This window comes from Lactuca serriola, chromosome 3 (assembly GCF_051521515.1).
Source record: "Lactuca serriola cultivar US96UC23 chromosome 3, Lser_US96UC23_V15, whole genome shotgun sequence".
Classification (NCBI taxonomy): Eukaryota; Viridiplantae; Streptophyta; class Magnoliopsida; order Asterales; family Asteraceae; genus Lactuca; species Lactuca serriola.
The window spans coordinates 295,097,131-295,120,721 of NC_136410.1; the positions used below are offsets into that span (position 1 = coordinate 295,097,131).

Consider the following 23,591-nt stretch of genomic DNA (forward strand, 5'->3'; position numbering starts at 1 on the left):
TTTCTTCTATTTCTAACATATGAGAATACATGTAGTATTGCATTAGAGTAAAAATGTACAATTTACAAGGTCAAAGTCAAAATTTACTCAAAAGCCCCTCTAGTGTACATCTAATACTCTGCAATTCATATATACGAAGCCGGGAGAAATATTTGTACACGATAACTCAAGTCAAGATACTGGCCAGCTTGCTCTTCCGGTCAATGGTCAAAAAGTTGACTTTCCCCAGAAATTTCATAAAATTAGCATCTCATCCACCATATTCAAGCTCAGCCTACATGCATTGAAGGTTAACTTTCAAATATTGAAGTTTCGTTCACATCATTCGAACAAAATACTCTTATTAGAAAAAAATTCCAGATAAATTACTCATTTTTCTATTATTGTTATTATCATAAAAAGGAGACCATGTTTACTATTAAGGGGTACTCTAGGCATTTTACTTGTAGGGAATTGTATGGTATCAATCAATAGAAATAGGATTAAACATACATTTTATGCAAAAACGTTTCAAATTTTGTTTTCCAATTTATGTAACCATGTGATTTTTTACATGAAATATGGAACGACATTCTATTTTAAGGCCAAAAGAATGTGAAACATCATTGTAAAAACTAGTAAAAATGTGACCGAAATTGGTAATATGTGAAACATCATTGTAAAATTCACAACAATGACCAAAATTGGTAATATGTGAAACATCATTGTAAAAACTAGTAAAAATGTGAAATGTTATTGCATAAATTTGTAAAATAAATAAATAACAAATTATTGCATAAATAAGGATAACCACATCATAAATTGATAAATAAAGTGAAATGTAATTGCATAAATTGGTAAAAGAGTAACACATTGTTGCATAAATATGCATTTAAAATGTTGCATATTTTGGTTCGTGAATAGAACTTACAACACATTGTATATTTCGTCTAAAAAAGCACTTTGTCGCATAAATTTGAAAAAAAAAAAAAAAAAGCGAAACTTTATTGCATAAAATGTGTATTTAACCCTAATCAATAAGGCTATGTCTGAGACGCCATAGTTAGCTTATTTTTTGAGTTTTTTTAAGTTGTCATTTTTTACAAACAAAAAAATAGCTTATAAGCTATCTTCTTAAAAAGCAACTCAGAGTGCGTTTCAACGAGCTTATTGAACTTTTTTTTTCCACATATACCCTTTAGCAATTATGAAAAACTTAATCTTCTGCATGCATTTTATGTCATTTTACATATTTCAGCTAGCTTATCTGCTAACATCTAATTCTCCAGCTAGCACTAGCAGCTAGCTTTTTAATTAGTCTTCCAAACATAGCTTTAACTGTTGCAAATTTATCATACAATAATTGTTTGATATAATTACGAAACGTACCTCTGACTTGGTCAAAGTAGTAAGAAACCTTCTTGATGTGACACTTGCTATTCATCATCACTGGAAACACTTGCCAAGCTCCTCCTTGATCTCCTCCTGCCCCTGGTCAATCCTATAAGACTGCTTCCTGCCCTCCGAACCACCGTTGTGAACTTCACCTGAAAGACCCCCGAATTAATTCTCTGGAATAATAACAGTAACACCAATCAACCACTAATCATGATACCACTGCATGTGTTTACGTTCAAATAAAGAAAGTTTTTTTCGGGAAAGAGAATAGTCTTTTGAAGATTCCGGATTGGAATTGTAAACTTACAGCAGGATCTGTGAAGATTATTAACTTTTTGTCAGATGTTGACACCAATAGATTAGTGTTGTCCTTGTTCATCGTGAGTGCTGTTATATCTTGCCCTTCTTCAAGTCTCATTGTGTGAAATACCTGTCAAAATACGTTAACAAACTCCAAATCCGAATGAAAAAGTATGTATCATGAATCAACAACATTCTCAATTTTTACCTTCAAAGTATGCAGATCGATGAAACAAACAGAAGGAGATGGGACATCTAATCTCTCGATTTTAGAACCTTCATTCAATTCAACATTTTCCGAGCAAGAATTTATTCCGATCAAACCACTCCGGCCATCGAAAGAAATCTCCATGCAATGAACGCTACACGAGAGAGGAAGACGTGATTGAGCAATTAAGATCCCGTTAAGCGTGAAGCTTGAGAGAACACGCAGTGAATTATTCCAGGTCACAATAACGCCATGTTTTGAAAGCCTGACAATATCAGCCTTCACACCATGAAGCTTTCGAAGCAATCGACCTCTAATCACCGAATGAAGCAAAACATCTGATAAATCAGAGCACGACGCAACAGCTCCAAGATCTGAGTTCACACAACAATCAATAACTTCTCCGAGATGGCCACGGATTATCTGTATGGGACCTTCGATACGTCTTCTTCTGTTTTTATCAATGAAGCTACTAGCGGCGGTGGTGGCGCTGACTGAAGTTGGTGTGACAGTGCCGGTGGGCGGCTCTGAGATGTTGCCTGACCGGAATCGTGGTGACCGGTGTATTCTCCAGATTAAAATGGTGGTGTCTCGGGAACCACTAACGAGGTATTTGCTATCGGGTGATAGAGATAAACAAGTCACCGGTGCGCAATGGCCTTTTGCTATCTCTAGGGTTTTTGCTCCATCCGGTGAAATCAAGCGTATACTGTTGTCCACGTGTCCACCTGGTATGAAAAACAATATATATATATATATATATATATATATATATATATATATATATATATATATAGAGAGAGAGAGAGAGAGAGAGAGAGAGAGAGAGAGAGAAAGTAAGAGCTTCTACAATGCATGGTTTAATAGGAGAATTGAAGATATGTCTAATTGACATTCAATGGATTAAACTTTATCAGGCGTTATGTTGGAGTTCAATGCATATGAAATTTAATAACCATTGAACTCTTGAACTCTTCAATGATAAAAATGAAATTCTCTAATAAACGATTTCTTTTTTTTTTTTTTAAATATGTCACATTTAACTGTAGAGTTCAATGCATTGTATGAAAAATTAGGCACAATTATATGAAGAATAAATAAATGATGTGACAATCCATTAAACTCTAAAGAATCCAATATATTGTGCCTTAATACAACTTTTAGCAACCCTAAACTATAGGAAAATCTTCATTTATAGTCTATAAAACATCTTAAACACTGAAACAAAATATTAGGAATATTGATTATTGACAATAAACTTACATATTTGGCTTTTAATTATCATTTAGGAGGTGTTTGGCATAGCTAATTTTAAAATAACTTATTTTTTTAAAGTTTCTTATTGGATTATGTGGTATCAAAACAATATAGTGGCTTAATCACTACAGAAAATAGTCAAGTGTCTAAACCATTAAGATTGTGAAAGTACGTTGTGTTTTTCCATATATTCCGAATTATCGACGTAAAAAAATTACTCCTTACCTGTGATAACTTCATTGTTATATGTGATGGAGACGATCGAAGAGCTTCTAATCCCGGAAGCTGCATAGGCATGAGCTTGGGGAAACGTCCGTGAGCGGGACCTACTTTTTCCTTTAAACATACGCAAAAAACCACCACCGCCACTTGAGCTTACACTACTTTTTCCATGTTGAAATATGAAGGGTAGTCCATGTTCATCAGGTGTATTTGGATGCCATTTATGTAATGCTATGTTTGCTGAGGGGGCATTAGTGTCAACTATTACAAGAGCATCTGAAGTTGCATGAATGGCAGATGCAGGTAGATTGCAGTGTTGTGGAGATGGAACATGATAGGGTTTGACTTCTTTGGGATTCCGAAAGATGGTCTGGCATTAGAATAGAGTAAAATCACTTATTTATCTTTATCTTACATTTCTATTAGAGTAAAGTGTATTAGATTTTTGGTCCCTAAAAATTTGTCTTGCAATTTTGATCTTTATTTGAGCTTTTTTGTAATGTTTCGGTCCATATTTCAGGTAAACCAACTATTTTTGTTCCCCAAGTATAGCTGATTTTTTTTTTCCAGTTTGGTCCTAAAAATATAGTCATATTTAGGGCTTTAAACGAACTGAACATTTAATGAACTGTTCGTGAACCATTTGGCGGGAAGTTTGTTTATTTAATAAATGAACGAACATGAACACAAATTCTCATTCATTTAGTTAAATGAATGAACATGAACAATGGTCTCATTCGTTCAATTATTTTCGTGAACGTTCGTTTATGTTGTTCATTTATGTTCGTTCATATAAGTTCCTTTTATGTTTATATATGCTTAATTGTGTTTGATTAGATTACTATAATATATGTTCATTTATGTTCATATATGTTCAATTATGTTTGTTTATCTTTGTTTATTTATATTCGTTTAGCATGTTCACAAACATAAATGAATGAACATGAACAATGTAATTTGTTAAACAAATGAATATGAACAAGAAAACTCGTTCGTTTATCTGTTCGTGTTCTTTCATTTGTTCGACTAACTTAAACGAACGAACATGAACAAGCCCCCGTTCATGTTCCTTTGGTTCATTTATAGCCCTAGTCATATTATTTGGAAGGACCAAAAACATTACAAAAACATCAAATAATGACCAAAATAGCAAAAGAAAACTTTTTGGGACCAAAATTACAAATTTTGGCTATACTTTAGAGCCAAAGATGAATTTTAACCTAGATTAAATTACCAAAAAAAACAAAATAAAAACAAAAGATCATGTGCTTTTTATTTTTACCATGTTTTGTCCAAAACTGAATCCTTCTTCAGTTTGGTCATATATCAAGGTTTCATATCGATTTTGGTCACTGGAACTTTGAGATAAGGACCAAAATAAAAAATTCCCAGGGACCCAAATCCATATGAAACTTTGAAAAAAGGACCAAAATCAAAAAACGTTTTAATTTAGACAAAACACAGTAACAACAGTAAGTAAACAGACCATATATTGTAATTTACTATTTTTATCTTTTACTTTCTTAAATAAGAGTTTACCTGCATATGAAGAACATCTGCAACTTGCATCTTTTTTATATGAGGGATCGCCAAAAGACGTGATGGAGTTTGTCCAACATAAGCAATTTGATCTTGTACAGCACGTCTTTGAACCTTTTTAATGTTCATTCAACAGAATAAGAAAAAGAAATACAAATCCAACAACAAAATACAATAAATGTGTTAGCAGCGGTAAACTGGTCATTTTATATTGATCTGGTGGTGGAAATCAGATAGTGTTAACTACAGGGACGAAAATCGTTTCAACTTCTTCTTTAAGGGATTAAAAAGCTTAAAATTGAAGTCGAGGACCAAATCCGTAATTTTCACATAACCATAGGAATGATTTATGTAGTTTATCCTAAACTTGAATCGGGGACCCAAATCATTATCACAAACTTCATAAAAAGTAAATGTTGCAATTTTCAGTCGAGACTTCCCATATAAGGAAGAGTGCCAAGTTTCATGGGACAATGGGGCAATAATAATAAACAAAATCATAAACAGACTTAGATGTTGTTTCTTTTTTTAATTAATGAATTTAGCAGAAAGAGACATGACTTGATCCAGTAAGCTATATATAAGTCTTAATTAATGTAGAAAAAAAAACAACTTAATAGAGAAAGTTAAAAATGACTTACTAAGTCCTAACTTGTCACAAAATTTTGTCCTCCCATTTCCCAAGTGTGATGTCACTTTCTCAAATATTTTAAAAAGTAAGTTATATTTATGGTTCCCAAGTGTGATGTCCTCCCATTTCCGAACTTTTAAATGTCATTTATTTTGATGGAGAAAAAAACAAAAAGGGTCTTACTGGATCCTGAATTTTGTCTATATCAACAGCTCCTTCATACGTGATGTGAAAGAACACATTGTTTGCTGCAACAGCTTCTTTCCCTTGTTGCTTATACCTAATATCATAAAACCATCAACCAAAATTGCAATTTTTGAAAATAAAAGATAATCAAAGAAAAAAGAAAACTACCCAAATATGAGATCAATCCACTCATGCAGATGTGCAGAGACATGTTCACTCTCGAGAGCCATTCGATGCTTATGCATGAAATCAACCGGGTTTTCAGCCCATGGAGGAAGCTTTACAGAATCTGAGAACAAAAGCAATATTAGGAAAAAAAAAAGATAGCTTTCAAAAGTGAAGGGCGAAAATGGAAAGTAATTGAAGTTTATACCTATTCTATCTCCATGTTGTGTCGTACCAAAATCAATAGAATTCTCATTCGTCAACATTTCCGGAAGGTAAAACATCTCAGGGACCTTTAACATAAAGAAAAGCAAAAAAGATAATATAAAATATGTTTTGTAGAAATAGAGACATTGATAGATTGGGCTTCATGCCTATAAAAGAGTACAAGGCTTTGGTGTCATAGTGCCACAATCAAATACACTTTAAGTATTTGATTCCTTTCTTTTCTTCTCTTGTTTTAGAGTGTAGAGAAGAGAATGGAGATGTGGATGTAATTGGGGGGATTGGCTTAAGATAATTGTCTATGTGATTGTAAGAATTTGTCATATAGTGAATCTTTCTTTGTGGATCACCGGTTTTGGAGTTTTCATATATATATTCTTTTGTTCAGTTTCCTCAACAAATATACTCAACAGAAGCTAATCAGCTTTAAAAAAATAAATAAATAAATAAAGCGATAATTTGTACAAATTTAAACAAAGTCATACCAATTCCTTCACGTCATTCATATCCTCAAGAACTCCATTCCAGGTGGCATTGATATCAGAGAACATTCTGTCTGCATGTTCAAATTTGCCACCTTGTAATCGAATTGAAAGGGTAGTAAATGGTTCGACTCTCATGAGATAATACAGCACCTGTCATATAGGAACACGAATTAATTTTATATTTGCATGTCATAAACTCATAATCTTGTTAAAAAAGACTTTAGAAACAATTTGTAGGGTATTTTGGGTATAACATTCACAAAATAATGTGCAAATAATTGGAAAACCTACTGTCCCAGCTGTTGAGTAATGTGAGCCATAATGGTACTTGGGTATGGCAGGATTGTTATAGCTGGAGTAGTTTTCCTGGAACTTTTTAAATCTTTCATCATTTAGTTCTCCAATGGGCTGAAAAGTAATTTTGATCACTTTGTTAGGGTAAAGTTTGAAATGCAAATTATAAAAGAAAAAAAAATGACCTTGGAAAGATCTCGGTAAGATGAAGGATTGGATAGATCCAAATGAGTTGACTTGTAATCTGAAAGAATCCAGGGGAAAACAGGATACTGCAGTGAAATGCAAACTTATTAGCATAATCAATGAAAATTTAATTCCAATAACACGATTAAAATAGGGACTAATCACAAAAATAACCAAAACTGAGAAGGTAATATCACAAAATGACCATCAATTACCACCTATTTCGTGAAATACCTTTTATTTTATTTTTTGAAAAGGGATAATGACTTAGGAGACCATCGAAGTTTCACATTTATTCAAAAAACACCATTCAAGTATTACATGTTCAAAAAATACCATCAAACTAAAACATATGTTTAAAAAACACCAACAAAGTACATATTCTGTTCAAAAAACACCATCTCCATGGTTTGGGGTAACTTACATGTTTGGCCCCTAACTTTTTTTTTCTTAACTCGGACGGTCCCTAGCGTTTATATTTATTTTGCCTTCAGACCATGATCGAGTTAAAAGACTAATATACCCTTATTAGTTTCATTTAACATTTATTTTATTACTTGTTAATTATTTATACAATTGATATATTTATAAAAAAATAATAACATAAATTGTATAAATAATTAATAAATAATAAAAATAATGTTAAATGAAAGTAATAAGGATATATTAGTCTTTTAACTCGATAAGGGTCTGAAGTCGAAGCAAATTTAAACTAAAGGGACTGTCCAAGCTAAGAAAAAAAGTTAGGGACTAAATATGTAAGTTACTCCAAACCATAGAAATGGTATTTTTTGAACAGAACATGTATTTCGTTGATGTTTTTTGAACATATGTCTTAGTTTCATGGTGTTTTTTAAAAATGTAATACTTGAATGGTTTTTTTGAACAAATTTGAAACTTCGATGGTCTCTTAAGTCATTTTCCCTTATGAAAATTGCTTCTTCGGTAACCCCCAATTGGGGACCACTGATAAAGCAGTTTGGTAAAAAAAAAGTTATTTCACCAAAAATAGGTGGTCATTTTGTGATTAACCTTAAATATTTATTTTTGGTGATATTCACCTGGGTGATGTCATTATAACTACGCCCAGCCAGTGTATTGAGCTGCATCAAATATTCAAAGTTGCTGATCTGTAACAGAAATAATTAGCAATTTTCATTATTTAAAGTCAAGATATAAATAATTTTTATAAAAAAATGTGACATAAAAATTAAAATATATTATTTTCTATTGTACCTCCCAGCGTGACCACCTTTCCATAAGTTGAGCCCGTTTGAGAAGTTGTTCAGGTCTCTAAGACAAAAATAAAACAAATGTAACATGGTTCTTAAATTAAACTATTGTGCGTAGTAAAAAACTGCAATTTTCTTGAGACAAAAGGGTATATTAGTCATTAACAACGTTTGTTGGATGCAAAAAAACCTGAGTTGCCAAGTAAATATTGTTTAAACGGGGAGGGCGTGCATGAACAATAGCTCGATACGCGCTCATTCTTGCCTCAGCATTCTGAAAAAAAAAATGTCAACGAAAAAAAGTTTTTATAAACTAAAGTCAACATCATGTTCTTCAAGGAGCATATTGAAATGTTAATAAAAAAAAATACCCCAAAATCGAAGAAGAAGTTTGACCGGTCTAGCATAAATAACTCCAGAGCACTTCTTCGTAGGAGATATCTGTAACAACGGTACAACTGTGAAGCTAGTCAAATGTTGTTACTGAAGGGTATTTTAGACATTTGTACATACACAATCCACATTACGGTTTGTTTATTTTTTTGACTTAATGGGTATTTTATTCATCATTGGAATGACTTAATGGGTTAAGCCAAAAAACCTGGCTTAATGTATTAAGACACTAATCATCCTTTACCTATTTGTCTTTTTTCTTTTTTCTTTTCTCCTCGTAGCCCCTCTCACGTTAAAAATGATGAATATTGTGAAATTTGTTTTTTGGAATCAAGGATAAATGGTCATTTAGTCTCATTCAAAAAAATTATTCAGTCTAGAAAAAAAAAAAAAAAAAACAGATCTTATATGTATACATTAGTTAATCTAGATAAACATCATTACTCATTCAGTCACTTTAACCTAAGTAGTCTATTTATCTGACCTTCTATTGTGTACTTGATGAAGTAAAGACATCAACCAACTTCGGTCCTTATCTTCACCTTTATCTTCGGTTTTTCTCTCAGATTTATCAACAAGAAAGTTAAGTCTCCTAGTTGTTATCTGGAAACAAATAATGTACATATAGTTAAAAACACTTCAAAAAATGTAATAATGTTGCCATTTTGGGTAAAAAGTTTGAAGTAAATTGCTATTATAGTAGAAACAAGAGTATATTCTTTTACCTATAATAGCAACATACTTTACCTTTGTTACCAATATGGGCAATGTACTTTACATTCTTTACTGATAATAACGATGTACTTTATTTTTTTTACCTATAATTTATAGTAACATATTTTTATTTCTTTACTGATAATAGCGATGTACTTTATTTTTTTTTACCTATAAGTTATAGTAATAGCATTGTACTTTACCTTTATAACCAATACGACAATGTACTTTATTTTTTACCCATAATATCAACATACTTACATTTTCATTTTTTATCTATAACATCAACATACTTGCATTTCGTTACCAATATGAGCATTGTACTTTATACGTTACATATTCCTATTAGCGATAAGAAAATATAAGTATGTTGTGATTATAAATATTGTTCTTATGTGCACAGAAAATGTAAGTATGTTGTGGTTATATATATTTTGGGTAAAAAATAATTTACCTGAAATGTTCCTTGGCGAACTTTTAGTGGTCGAATCATTGATGCAGGAAGCTCAAGAATAATTATTTCATAATGTTCACTAGCAATGTATCCAGGGCCAGCTGCTGATGGACTTTGTGGAAAATCTTGATAATTTGTAACTTGTGATTCTGTAGAATCCATTGGAATCTGAAACTGTTGTTCTGCAGTTGTAGATGATCTAGTATGAATATCTTCATACAACCACATATCATCTGTGTTTCCCTCTATGTTAACAACTGTGTCTTGTTCATCATCTTCATTTGCTAGTTCTATTGTGATAGATTCTAGGGCTAAGATTGAGGCCTTAGGATCTTTATCGTGGTCTAGCGAAACCGGAGGAACATTGGAATGATCTGATCCTTTGTAGTCTCTTCTTAGACATCTATGCATCCTTGAAGGAGTTTCCATGTAGTCTACTTTCCAAAAAACCTATAAATTGGAAAAGTTCTAATTTTATAAACTTAGAGCTAATCTTATGGCTTGAAAGTGGACTCAAATGCGTGAGATTACAATTCATTGAGTGGTGTATGTAACAATGATGATAAATGCAAGTAACATACACGTTTGGGATTGCAAAGCTTTTTACTCAATAATCCAAAAAGACTTTCTGTCTCAATTAGGTAATGGATGAGTTTGCGCCACGCACGTATACCAGTAGATAAACGATGACGAGCAACAAAATCAACTCGAGCACGTCTATCAACCTAAAAATAAGAATTTTAAATTAGAACTTCATTTGAATTTAGAAAGAAAAAAAAAATAGAACGAAAGATCAAATTACAAAAAGAAAACCATTACATATTGGGAAATTTTGCACTTTAACCGCTTCTATTTTTTTCCCAATCAAACCATAAAAGTTTGACATTTACGTGTCAAAAAGGTTAATTAGAAAAATTACAGGTTTTGGCTGATATAACAAATTACGTGTGAAACCTTATATAACCGGTCAAAAACACTTATAGCTTATTTTTCTAATCATAGCGTAAGAGTCTCAAATTTTTTTTTTCAAATTAACCATTTTGACCTGCTAAAGCAGATTAAAATGGTTAATTTGAAAAATTACACGTGAAACCTAATATAACAAAATCATTGGTGAAACATCATACAACATGTCAAAATTTGTGGAACTTTTATTGTTGATTGATTAAAGTTTAATATTACTGATTAAACCGCATAGCTGCCCAAAATTTAATAGTTTCTTTTTCGTAATCTGTGTATGGAAAAAAGAGGGAAAATTACAAAAAAGTATTTATATTTTGAACAATTTTGCGGTTTAAGCACGTATACTTTTTTTTTCCAATCAAACAATAAAGGTTTTAAACATTTTTTTTTCCAAAATACTCATTTTTACCGGGGATAAAATCAGTCAAAATGGTTATCTTTAAAAGTTACTGGTGAAATCTCACATATTAAAAGTACCGTGCAACCTAATATAACAAGTTAAAATGGTTAATTTACAAAGATACCGGTAAAAACCTGATAGAACAAAATTACCGAAGAACCCTAACATAATGTGTCAAATTACCGATGAAACTTATACAATTTGATTAGAAAAAGATAAAGTATTAGTGTTTTAGTCGCAAAACTGCCCAAAATATAAAGTGTTCTTTTTTTTAGTAAGTTGTCTAAAGAAAAAGAAATAAACCTCCGATCGTTGCATGTTTCTGGCAAAAGCTAAACTTCCAACAAGCAGAGCAACAAATTTATACGACAATGCATTAAAATCTTTCCCATAAACCGATTTCGTATCAACCGACTGCAAACATTCAGTCCAAGCAGTTCCCATTGCTTCAGAGACATTCCATCTCATTACACGTTCCATATCACTTTTCCCTCGCCTCTGTCCAGATGTAGCCATAGCTATAGCACTCAATCCTCTTCCAGACCCTATTTTTGCATTTCTTTCAAGATCACGTGCAGCAGCCAAAGCAGCTGCTTTTGCAGTAGCTTTATCCTTTAAAGCAACTGTTGCTTTCTTGGAAGCGTCTAAGGATTCCTGAAAGCTTGAAAACGTATGAAGTTTGGCTGTTTTTCTTCCGAGTAAAGTAGAAGAATCGCGCTTTAAATGGACATTTACTGCAGGAGCAGGAGCCACTGAGTCCCCTCCAGCAGCACCTGCTGCAATCATGGCTAATGACATTGCAGCAGGTGGCGATGCAAAAGCAGCAGCCCATCCAGGAGCAATCATAGCAAGAGCACCCTAGTCACAGAACAAACAGTTTTTCATTTTTTACACTTCAATACATTATAAAGATATTTAGAGTATGCATGGCTTCCATGTGTTGTGAGATGTTGGTTAACATGAAAGAAAGAACTTGCCCCACATTGGTGGAGTGTAAAAAGGTAGAGTGGGTGTCAATTCTTTCCTTTTCTTCTCTTTCTTTAGAGAGTAGAAAAGTGTTGGTTAAATCTAGGGGTGTCAATTAATGACACAATACTAAATAAAATTGGGAAAAAACTGAAATTTAAGTTTGTGTTCGTGTCAAGTTCAAAAAAACACAACATCATGTTGGATTGTGTTGGTTTTCAAAATTCGATACGAATTTTACATGACATTACGCATGAATGTCATGTTTGTCTTGGTCTGTATAATTAGTCATAAATTAAGTAAACTAATTGTTATTTTTTTCATGTTTTCATTGAGTCATTTCCGTGTTAGCAAGAAATACACGACATTGTGTTGTGTTGCATAAGATATTGTCGTGTCAGATAAAAACACAACATAATTACGCAATCTGACACCCCTAATTAAATGTTTGGACTTTGGAGAGCACATATGTATTTGTGGTGGCGGTGAGGGGGGGGGGGGGGGGGGGGGGGGGGATTAGTTTGAGAGATTTGTCTATATGATCACAATAATTTATCATATAGTCACTTTTCATCCCCGGATGCCTATGGTTTTGTAGGTTTCTACACATATTTTTGTGTTCAAATTTTATATTATTATCCATTAGACGGATTGTTGGGAATCATTGAGACCATTTTCAAAACACGATGTGGGCTGCCAATGCATTAAAGTGAAAGATAATAAGAAAGGAAAGTAGGGGAAATTAGTTCAACCTCTATAGGTGTTGCATCAACGTCTAGGGCTGGATCATCAATAGCAAGGGGATTTAATTCATCAGGGGGACCAAGTTCATAAATTTTTGCCAAAAGTGGGCGCCACCTCCTTAGAACCGCAACAAGTGGAGGAACAATAGCCTCTAAATACTGTTTCCTTAAAGGGAGTCTGTCCTGGCTAATAGCATGCCACACCTACACATAACCAGGATACTTTCCAAATTAAGCAAGTGAAAACCTTGAATTCAAGATTACAAGTAACAACAATACAAGAAACACTTTAGGGAAAATTTTCTAAGGCTTTCTATTTAAATGTGAAAAAAACCTCAGAATATATAACGCATGATGCAACCAATACTCTTTGTCGCTTGGTCTCAGAAACCGGCATGTTCAAGATTGGTGAAAGCACACTATTGATCATAGATGAAAAAAGTGTTAAATCTGTTAGAAATCACATTATCTCAGATGAAATAGACGTAAAAAGAGGAGAATGTTAAGGAAGTACCTCCACAATAATTCTGAATGGGGTTGCCTCATTGATCTTCCAGGACTACTTGCTACCGATGATGGGGCACTTCCATCATCTCCATGTAATCTTTCATGCAATCCATAATCACCATTATTAACACTCCTCATAATCAACCCATTTTCGCCACCATCATCATCTTCCCTCAAAGAAAGAAGTGCCATACGAAGCATGCATAAAAATGGCTGATCACTATCTAACAACTGATAAAGAGCAGACATACCCCCCATTCCTCCACTCGTACCCACACTCATACCCAACCCCCCACCCAACCCACATTCATCTATCAATAAAGCTTGTAGCATGTTGACACATTTCTTTATTAATGGAATTTCAACCCAATTACCATTTGAATCTTTTTCTAAACAAGATTTCCAAGAGTCCCACCCACTGCCACCACCACCAAAGTCAACGGGGTTTGAGGGTTGACCAACACCATACCATAAGCGACTTCTGTATTTCCATCCTTCTGATAAATCTATCACACAACTTCCGTATGATACAAAAGCACATGAAACAGCATCATAAGGTTCAGCTGCTGCTGCAGCTGCAAGGCGTTCCATTTCAGATGCTGAAATTTCACCTTTACCATCAGCCATATATGAAAGATCCTGATGAAAATTATAAAAAAAATTACAACTTTAGCACTCAAGTGTAGATGTGGAAAAGCGTCCAGACATAAAAAAAATCAAAATGGGTTGAGGTCAGAACGAGTAATTTTTACACTTTTATCCATTTCTGTTGAGTTTTGTAAATAAGTAATATATACAATATGATTCCAATAAAAATAGTATTAAAATACAATATGGCCGATGTTTTCCATTTTAGCTGAACTATTTTTATTTGACCCGATGATATTTAGGGGTAAATGCCAGAAATAGCAATATAGTTTCATTGAGATTTTTCCTATTACAACATTGTAGTTTAAATAATCTACCCTTATAGCAATGCCATTCAAATACAAAGCAATTGTCACTACTTAATTTGGTAGATTTTTTTTCAATTATAATGTTCTAAATAGAAAAAAGAACCGAAAACTACGGTGTTATAATTGGGTAGATTCTACAAAGTAAGTGCCATAATAAGAAAAAATAATTAATGTGCAGTGCTGTATAGAAAAAAACGAATGTAGGTCTCCCTAATAAACAAAGAAACAAAAGTATGCTTTCCGTTTCAAGCAATTTAGCCCTAAAACATGACCCAAAAGTTGATCCATTTTTAGGTAAATGTGTCGAAATTGTGGTCTCTACTCAACGAACTGAATTATTAACTAAGGCATCTCAACAAATAGAACAAAATGAAAACATACATCAAAAGAAAGTCCTTCAAAGTCTTTAGAAGAATTCCCTTGTTCCAATGGTTTTAAACCAGCTTGAAAATGGCTAGAGCTAAATAGTTTGCTTTGAAGGCGTAAATGATCCTCAACAAGCATTAACATCACAATTGCATTTTCCACCAATGCCACAGAAAGTATGGCAGCATTTTCCACTTCTGCCCTCGAGACCTCAGGAGGTAACCCAAAGGATCCCAGACCAGCAGATGCTGTGGCAATAACTTGCGTCTGCAGTGAAAAAAAAATGAAAATACAATGCTATAATTGCATAGATTTTTCAAAGTACAATGTCTTAGTGAAAGTAGATACTAGCAACAATGCAAATACAAATAATAACGTTGAAGGTAAAGAGAAGCAAGGGTAGGCAGGTGAATACTGTACGAATACACAAATAGTGAAAGCAGATACTGACAATAAAGCAGATACAAGCAATGAAGCGGAAAGTAAAGAGAAAAGCAATTTCAGTCACCCATAATGTTCATAAGCCAAAAAAGAGGGAAAAAGGGAAGAAAATTGAATAAAACTTTGACCTGAACCCGTAGGTCTCTAGCGATGAAGTCCAACGACTCGCCCAAAAGCCTTCTTTTAAAGATGGGCAATGATTTCTCACGTCTAGAAGATTAAAAAAAAAAAAAAAAAAAAAAAAAAAAAAAAAGATCATTGTTAAATATTGGTTTATAATCATCTTTATTGTTACAAATCATGGTAATTTCATATACCTGGCCCTCTTCTCTCCGGTGCTTGATCCCCCTACCATTGAAAGCCATTCTGCACAATGAACTGTAGCTTCAATATCCTGTCAAGGGAAAGTATGATCAAAAACAATATAAATGAACTGAGAATGCTTGAAATTATGAACCACATATGCTTTATAGAAAATCGAAAGAAATAATCATGCCATGTTTTAGTGCAAATTGATAGTCTATTCTCTAAAAGATTAACAATAATTCATCAATAAGTTGCATGTTAATTAATACTACAACAAACCTTCCATCCATCCTTTTCACGCATTGAATGCTCTAACATGATGATGAGAAAATTGTGTACCAGGTCTTCAACCTCTCTTATGCTTGTAGACATTGAAGCGTTTGTTGCGCCCATCTGTAGGAACAAGAAATACATTTAAGGTTTGTTTGCCATATATAATGGAATGTAATCACAAAGGAATGGAATGGATCATTACATTCCATTACGTTTGGTAGGCTCAAGGGAATGGAAAATCATTCAAACACGTTTGTTATCTATAATTAGAAAACTAAAGTACTAATTTGATGAATAAAGAAAAAACATTATTTTATAAAAATAAACTTTACTCAAATAAAGATATATCTTTAAATAATTTTATTATAAACATATTTCATCTCATTTAATATATATATATATATATATATATATATATATATATATATATATATATATATATATATATATATATATATATATATGTATATATATATACTTCCAATAGTTAAAAAAAGATTATTTATCATTTTAAATAATTGAAGCTTTGATTTTTTTTTTAAAACAAAATTAATATAATTGAAGATTATTTAAGTAAGACTAATTTATAATTGTAATACATCAGTCTGTTCCTTCAAGGAATGAAAAAAAAATACTCCTCCCCCATGGAATTAAAATCAACTCAAGAGAAGAATTTGCATTCCATGATGAATGCTCCATTCCATTCCTTTGTGGCAAACAAACAAGATTTTCAAGAGGAAAAGTAAGACCTCGTAATTAGATATAAGAATTTCCAAGAGCCACTCGGGCCATTCCTCCATCTTAGTGAGACTGATTCTGTTTTCTGAATGACTGCAAGCCAAAATCAAAAGATCCTGAAACAAATGGAAAAGCAAATACATATAAAAGTGAAAATATAAACAAATTACACGATACTCTTGAAATGCGGTGAGTGAAAAGTAGTACCTGTAACGCTCGAATTTGAAAACTCTTTGTTGCATATGGGAGTGAATGCAAAAGAACCAACAAGAGCTCTAAATGCTCAAAACGATGTTGTGGATCATAGAAATTAAGTTCCTCATCTCTTGCTGATGAATTTAACTAAAAATGGAAAAAAAGACCATGTTTATTACATGGGAAAAGGGTCATAAAAAATGTTTGGAATAGCTTATGCAGTATTAAAACAAACGCAATAAGCTAATAAGTTGTTTTTAAATCTAATAAAATTCCAATCTGTTTCTATACTTAAGTCATCATCAAATCTAATAAAATGCCAATGAAAGTGCAAGTGTGCAACTACAAGATTACTAAAATAGTATGACATACCGAGGCACTTAATAAAGCAGTATAGACATTCCCAGTCATAAGCCTATTTGGTGCAGCTTGAAGAGTCTTTTGAAGAGCAAAATGTAGAAGTGAAACTTTATCATCAAACATACTCCCTGCACCCTCAAGCAAACTATGAAGGTTACCCGAAAGATCCGTAGGTGCATGAGAACCGAATTTTAAATATCCTGAGCTAACTAAAGCCCCAAAAAGCCCAACTATCGCAACAACAATTCCATCACCTTTATCAATGTTATAAATATTGGTTCTTGCATTTTCAGCATTTATTGAGAAACTTATACCACCCAAATTCTTGATGAGTTGACTTTCGGAAGCTGATAGTCTGCTTCCTACACTGGATGCCGCAAAGACACTGTTTTGTCTATGAGGGTCAAATGATGAAAATTCACTTCCATTGAAGGATGTGTTATCATCAGCATGAATATTATCTGGATACCCACTACCACTTTCGGCTTCATAATCGTGGTCTTGTATGTCATGATCTCCAGATTTTGCTTCCCGTTGTAACAAGACTAGAAGTGTTTCTATACCACCACATGATATGAATGCCTCTGCAAAAGTTTGAGCTCTAGAAGTGTTTGGTTGTACCACTAGTCTGTATATTAGGTGTAATGCCCTTGAAACCTGTATTGCAAATAAAGGAATCAAGAATCAAGGGATTAACAAAGCCACAAAGGATTAAAACCATAAATAATATTCAAGAACAACAAAGGAATGGAATGGATCATTACATTCCATTGTCCTGATGGAATGCATCATTCAAACAAGTTGTTTGTTAAGTATAACTAGAAAACTAAATAAAATTTAACTAATAAATAAAACTAAAGGAATGGAATAGATCTTTATGTGGGTTGAGAATTTTTTAGCCCATTTTCCCAACATGATGAGGACAAGGGTGGAATGTTACCTGATTTGGTTGTGGACAATCAACCAAGAAGCCAAGCAAACAACGAATATCATTCATAGCCATTGGAGGAGGTGCTGCCACCAAAATAAGCTCAATAACTACTAAAAGCTCATCAACTAAAGCATTCACTTCTCCAACTGGACGTGGTCCATCACTCAAAGAAAACGTATTCATTGAATCTTTTTCATGAATTGTCCAATAACATCTCCTACATCCATCAAGTAGTGTTTGAATAGCTTTTGCATCACGCATTACACTTGACTCTTCAAAAACCATATCTGCTAACGATGATAAAAGCTTCTTCTGTATCCCATAGCTACATAAGCTCCAAATCTTCAAATCCAACAACAACGTACTAAAAAGTTGTACTTTAAGCGTAAAATCACTCTTCTGAGATTGACATAAACTCACAACCGCTGCAACAATTTCCTCATCTGCAACAGTATGCTTGGCAACATCAACTGAAGATAAAGTTTTTAATAGATGTGTTAAAACTTTTGATAGAACTTCAGGGCCTCTTGCACGACAAAGTTCGTTGCTATTTCCAAGGTGTTTGATTGCTAGTGATATGATTCTGAATATTGGAGCAGCAAGAGCCGTTGATGCTAGACACGCATTAAGATTGCCTTCTTCGGGTTCCAGTGTATCATTGTTAACTTTGCTTACTACAAATGGAAGTAATGACATTGGGCCTCCATATGCTAAGGCCCACAAAGCTTCTGCAGGTCGCATTCTTGTAGTTACAGGAACATGCCCTATAACCTCAGCAGGTCTTTGGAGTAAACCTGAAACATAAACAAGTAACATATGTCAAAAACTTTTAAACAATAATCCAATTCTTCTGAAAGAGGTACTCCCTACGGATCATAAAACTTGAAGAGAAATGTTTATCCGTTTGCTTATTTTCAGAACTATCCTACAATAGAGACAGTATCTTGTGGATCAGTTTCTTTGTAATGATGATGGATTCCCTTATTCCCCCCCCCCCCCCCATTATGCATGTATACGTGATTTATGCTTTATTGTCTATATACTTGTTTTATTAATTACATGTATACTTGATTTGCATTATTTCCTGTATACTTGCTTTATGGTTGACTACCTGTATAATTGCTTTATGCTTGATTGTCTATATATAAATATACTTACCCCCTCTCCCCTTTTTATTGCATGTATACCTTCTTTATGCTCTATTGCTTGTTTACATGCTTTACTGCATGTATATGCTTAATCCCCCTATTTTCGCCATTGAGGCTTACATTTCATATGTCAAAAGCCATTTAATGGAAGCAACTACTCTACCATGGATGGAGGTATGACTGTTTATCCCCTCACCCGATTTCATTATGGGGTTTTGAGTATTGTTGTTAATAGGTCATTTAAACATGAACTTTGCAGTTTTCAATGGACATGGAAGTGTATATAGATATTGCGCTAATTCTATTCCCTAGCATATGATCAGTGATGAGCCCAGATTTTTAACCTATGTATGCACTGCAATTAAAAAAAAAAAAAAAAAAAAAAAAAAAAAATCTATGTATGCACTACCATTACATTTTTATTAACTTCTGTACTACAAAAACTCAACGGTATGCTTGTGCATACCCTCCCGGATGCTATAGATCTGCCTAATTACATGTGATATCTGAATTTCTAATAAAAAATGTACACCCCTAAGGGTGTAGCAACTTAGACTCCAATAGATAATTTCTAAGAACATGATGATAAAAGAAATTTTCTCTATTTTATCACCATCTTTAGATGCTTATTTACCCACAAGATGACGAAATAATTTAGAGGGGTGATAATTGACCAAATGTGTGGAGCCTAAAAGGTCATAAAAGACATATTTAAGCAGTATAAAATGGAAATCTTTGTAAAAACATATATAGCAAAATTAGTTTTTCAACAACAATACCCAATCCGGTTAGAATGGAGTAAAGGGAAGGTAAGATGTAGGAAGCCTCTACCGAGGTTAGGAAGACTGAGTCATAAATGACATCATAAGGAAAAACATGATTCCACACTGATGATCTCCTACATATGTAATGTGAATGATAAACAATGGTGTGTGACTAAAGAAAGAAAAGCAAAAGCAGATACAGACAATAAAGTTGAAAAGGAAAGCTAGGCAAGGGTAAGTAAGTAAATATTGTACGAATACACAAACAGTAAAAGCACGGACTAACAATAAAGCAGCAAGCAGATACTAGCAATACAAGCTCAAAGTACAGAAGGGGACAATATATTTTGAATTCATTATTTACGATACATGAGAACAAGATAAATGTAAAAAAACCTGAGGGACCGGAGGGGGAAGCATCCGGACAATGACGACCACTAAGTAAAATCGGATGATAAAGAAGGTGAAGGTACCCTCCAATTTCTGTATCCAAACGCGCACTTTCCTCTTCGGCATTTTGCACATGTGGATTTGTTGGCAACCATAATAACCCTGAGGCATTACCAAATGAAGGAAGTGAATCTGGTCCCCTAGAAGCCAACCTACCAACCATTTCCGGCCCAATCGGTTCCTTAAAAATATAAATAGGCCCCATTTCTGCAAACAAGGGGCATTGTCGTAAATTTCGCAGCAAACCACCCTTTTTTGGTGTCGGACTTGTACCAATACAACAAAATGATAGCGGCTTTGTGATACGAGGGAGATCAATAGAACGAGTTTCTTGCAAATTCCCATCAATGTACAATCTCAATTCATTATTTGAAGTATGCTCCACACCAATAAAATACCACCGTCGTGCCTTAAACACATGAGTAAAAGACACATTTGCCCTTTTCCCCTTTCCACTTCCAATCTCAACCTCCAAAAACTGAGCTTGAAAATACACCTCTATACCCTGATTATTATCACCCGATATAAAACTAAACAAAAACCTCTTGGATTTAGATTCCGCATCCTTTGTTTTATGTGTAGTCTCTGAAAATGACTCAACAAAAATCCACGTGGCAAACGTGTATCCATGAAGAAAAGGCCAACGACCTTCACCCGGACATAACAAACCGGAACTTTCACCATCAAACTCAAACGAAGCTTTTGGGCCCCTCGACTCCTTCCCACGTAATGCCTTTTCTAAAGAAACCATTAACCTTAAAGCCCATGGAGTTTTAATCATTCGTTTAACTAACCGAAACCACGTCTTCAATTCGGTTACAGTAACCGAATGTCCTGCCAAATACTGCAAACACGAACACAACGGGCCCCCATTCCAATGTAACTGCTTTGTGGACCCCACATCATCTAAAAATATCTTCTCAGCTGTTTCCAAAAGTACCATTGTCAAACCAGCCGAACAACACAAGGATCGGTTTCTTGTACATGCGTGTAAAATAGTACGCAAACCACGAACTAATCGAGTTCTAGGTGACATGAAACCAACACTGTCTGTTAACCATGGAAGCCATGGAATAAGCTCGCCTGAAATTATAGCAGCTTTTGAGTTTTTCATCACACTCGGTTTATTATTATCATCATCATCTTCATCAAAAGATTCAACTCCCCCCATTGTTGTGAGAAGTGTATCAACTAGTAAAAAAGCAACACTTTCTGGATCAAATCCATCTCCACAATCCTCTACACCACTCACCATATTCTTTATGGAGTCCATACTACCGGGTTGACCCATGATTGCAGAATCCACTAACCGTAGGATTTCTGTGTTCATATCAAGTGGGACGGATTTCGGTTTGGGTTTTGGTGATGAGGGAACGAAGTAAAACTGTTCGGTGAAAAAAGGTGAACGACCCTCTTCTAGATTATTAGGATCATGGTTTGCTTTAATAGCAGCTAGTGGAGATCCGTTTTTAATAGGTAAGTCATACGTGTCATCCGTAACAACACCGTATGGATTCATTAATTTATCCAAATCTTTCTCTCTATCTAAACATGCTTGCTTCCAAAGAGCATCCACATCATTAGTATCGGTATAGGCCTTGTTATTTACACGGCCATTATCACCACCACTTTTTTCTTTTCCACCGTCCATGATATCACTTTAACTAGTTGTAAAGAAACAAATCTTTATGCATGGTAACCTGAAAGATATCATTTTATTCAAAGTGTCAATTACAATCACCTAAGGAAATCAAATGTAAGCCAGAGTTGATCAAGCATAAAACAAGATAAAGTAATCTTATAAAATGAATAAAGAAATTAATTACTTAGGAGGTGTTTGGATGTGTTAGATCCCATACTAAGCCAAATGGTCCGTACAAATTGTAATCATCAAATATAACATCATAATTGTGAGACTAACAAGATGTCCTTCTACCGGTTGAAGCTGTAATAATCAGTTTTGATGGTATCGACTATTAAGCAGATACTAATTATAATGAATGGAATAAGGGCATATAGGTAATTTTAATTGCCCTTTGATAATGTAGAGATGGATGTGGCTTGAAAGTAATTGTGGTGGTGTTTGGTTGTGCTTTTATTGCTTGAAGTTCTAATAATCATGTAATTTAATGGCATTTGATGTTTAACAGATTCTGATATAAGGAAGAAATATAATGAGTTCTATCAATGTGACCCCAAGTGGCCAAGTTATAGAAGATGATCATACGCAGAAAAAGATGATTACTTTCATGTTGAAAATTTTAGAACAATAGAGTTTACAAGTGAAGCTCAGTCATGCAATTTAAAGAAAGTAAAGAACTACTTAAAAAGGTTTGAAATTGGAACAACCCCATTTGCAGTGATCCAAAGAGACAAAGAAACACAATTTGAAAGATTAGCAACCACATTGTAACGCAAACTAGCATCTTTAAATTCCAAACTTAATTCTCATCCTACAAACCCCCAAATGGTATCAATATCGTAGAGAATTTCTCAAAATTTCCATACAATACGCAAAATTCCCATTTGGGGACAAGAATGGAATCAGGGTTTTCTTCATTTTTTCCAGCAAATTATCGAAGAAAACAGTAGAAAAAAATCAGAACATTACCTAATCGTCGTTTCTTAAATGCTATAACAGCTCCGTCTTGTTGGTATCATGGATCCATACGGGTTTGATGATATGAAATCGTAATCTTCTGTGGGTTTTTCGTTTTCGTGGATAATTCAAAATCCCAGTTGATGAAATTGACATGAGGAACGATGAATCAAGGCGGATTGCGGGATTAATTTTGTTCCGGCAATGTTCATATCACCGAATTTCGAGCGTCGTAACTCGTAAGCCACCCCGTCCATGCAACGGTTTGTCGTTAAAGATTTGGGCAAATATAATTCGTCAACTTTCGTCAAATTCATACGCATGGTCTAAAATCTAGCATAGCATGAAGGGTGTTTTTGTCTTTTTATCATTTTTTTTCTTCAATCTATCATGAAATTAAGTGGATAGTCATCTAATAATTTCTGCTTCCACCTTTGGCACGGTGATAAAACAGGTGTTACTATACGATACCCTCTCTTACTAACATAAGAACTCAAACATGGACGATATACATAGACTCAAACACTCACATGTAGGGTATGTATAAAATTAACCATAAAAACCTACAAAATATAGGTTAAATACATAATTATACAAGACATATTAAACTAACCATA

The 23,591-nt window shown here is 33.8% G+C and overlaps 1 protein-coding gene across 1 annotated transcript; it reads right to left on the bottom strand.

The window, feature by feature from the left end:
• On the bottom strand, positions 1-22,059 carry LOC145094086 (BEACH domain-containing protein C2-like). Its single transcript, XM_079032357.1, has 32 exons — positions 20,322-22,059; positions 18,023-18,807; positions 17,095-17,739; positions 16,735-16,869; positions 16,539-16,643; positions 15,796-15,909; positions 15,528-15,604; positions 15,339-15,420; positions 14,785-15,036; positions 13,455-14,086; positions 13,275-13,359; positions 12,950-13,144; positions 11,535-12,089; positions 10,450-10,593; positions 9,869-10,318; positions 9,185-9,303; positions 8,679-8,748; positions 8,498-8,581; positions 8,312-8,368; positions 8,137-8,205; positions 7,075-7,161; positions 6,887-7,003; positions 6,596-6,745; positions 6,094-6,178; positions 5,889-6,009; positions 5,718-5,814; positions 4,904-5,017; positions 3,368-3,734; positions 1,886-2,613; positions 1,685-1,807; positions 1,369-1,526; positions 1-274 (listed from the first exon to the last, which is right to left on the bottom strand). Exons 1-31 carry the CDS (start codon positions 22,024-22,026, stop codon positions 1,416-1,418), a joined length of 8,460 nt encoding a protein of 2,819 aa, XP_078888483.1. The 5' UTR covers positions 22,027-22,059; the 3' UTR covers positions 1-274; positions 1,369-1,415.
• Between the last annotated feature and the right edge of the window lie 1,532 nt (positions 22,060-23,591).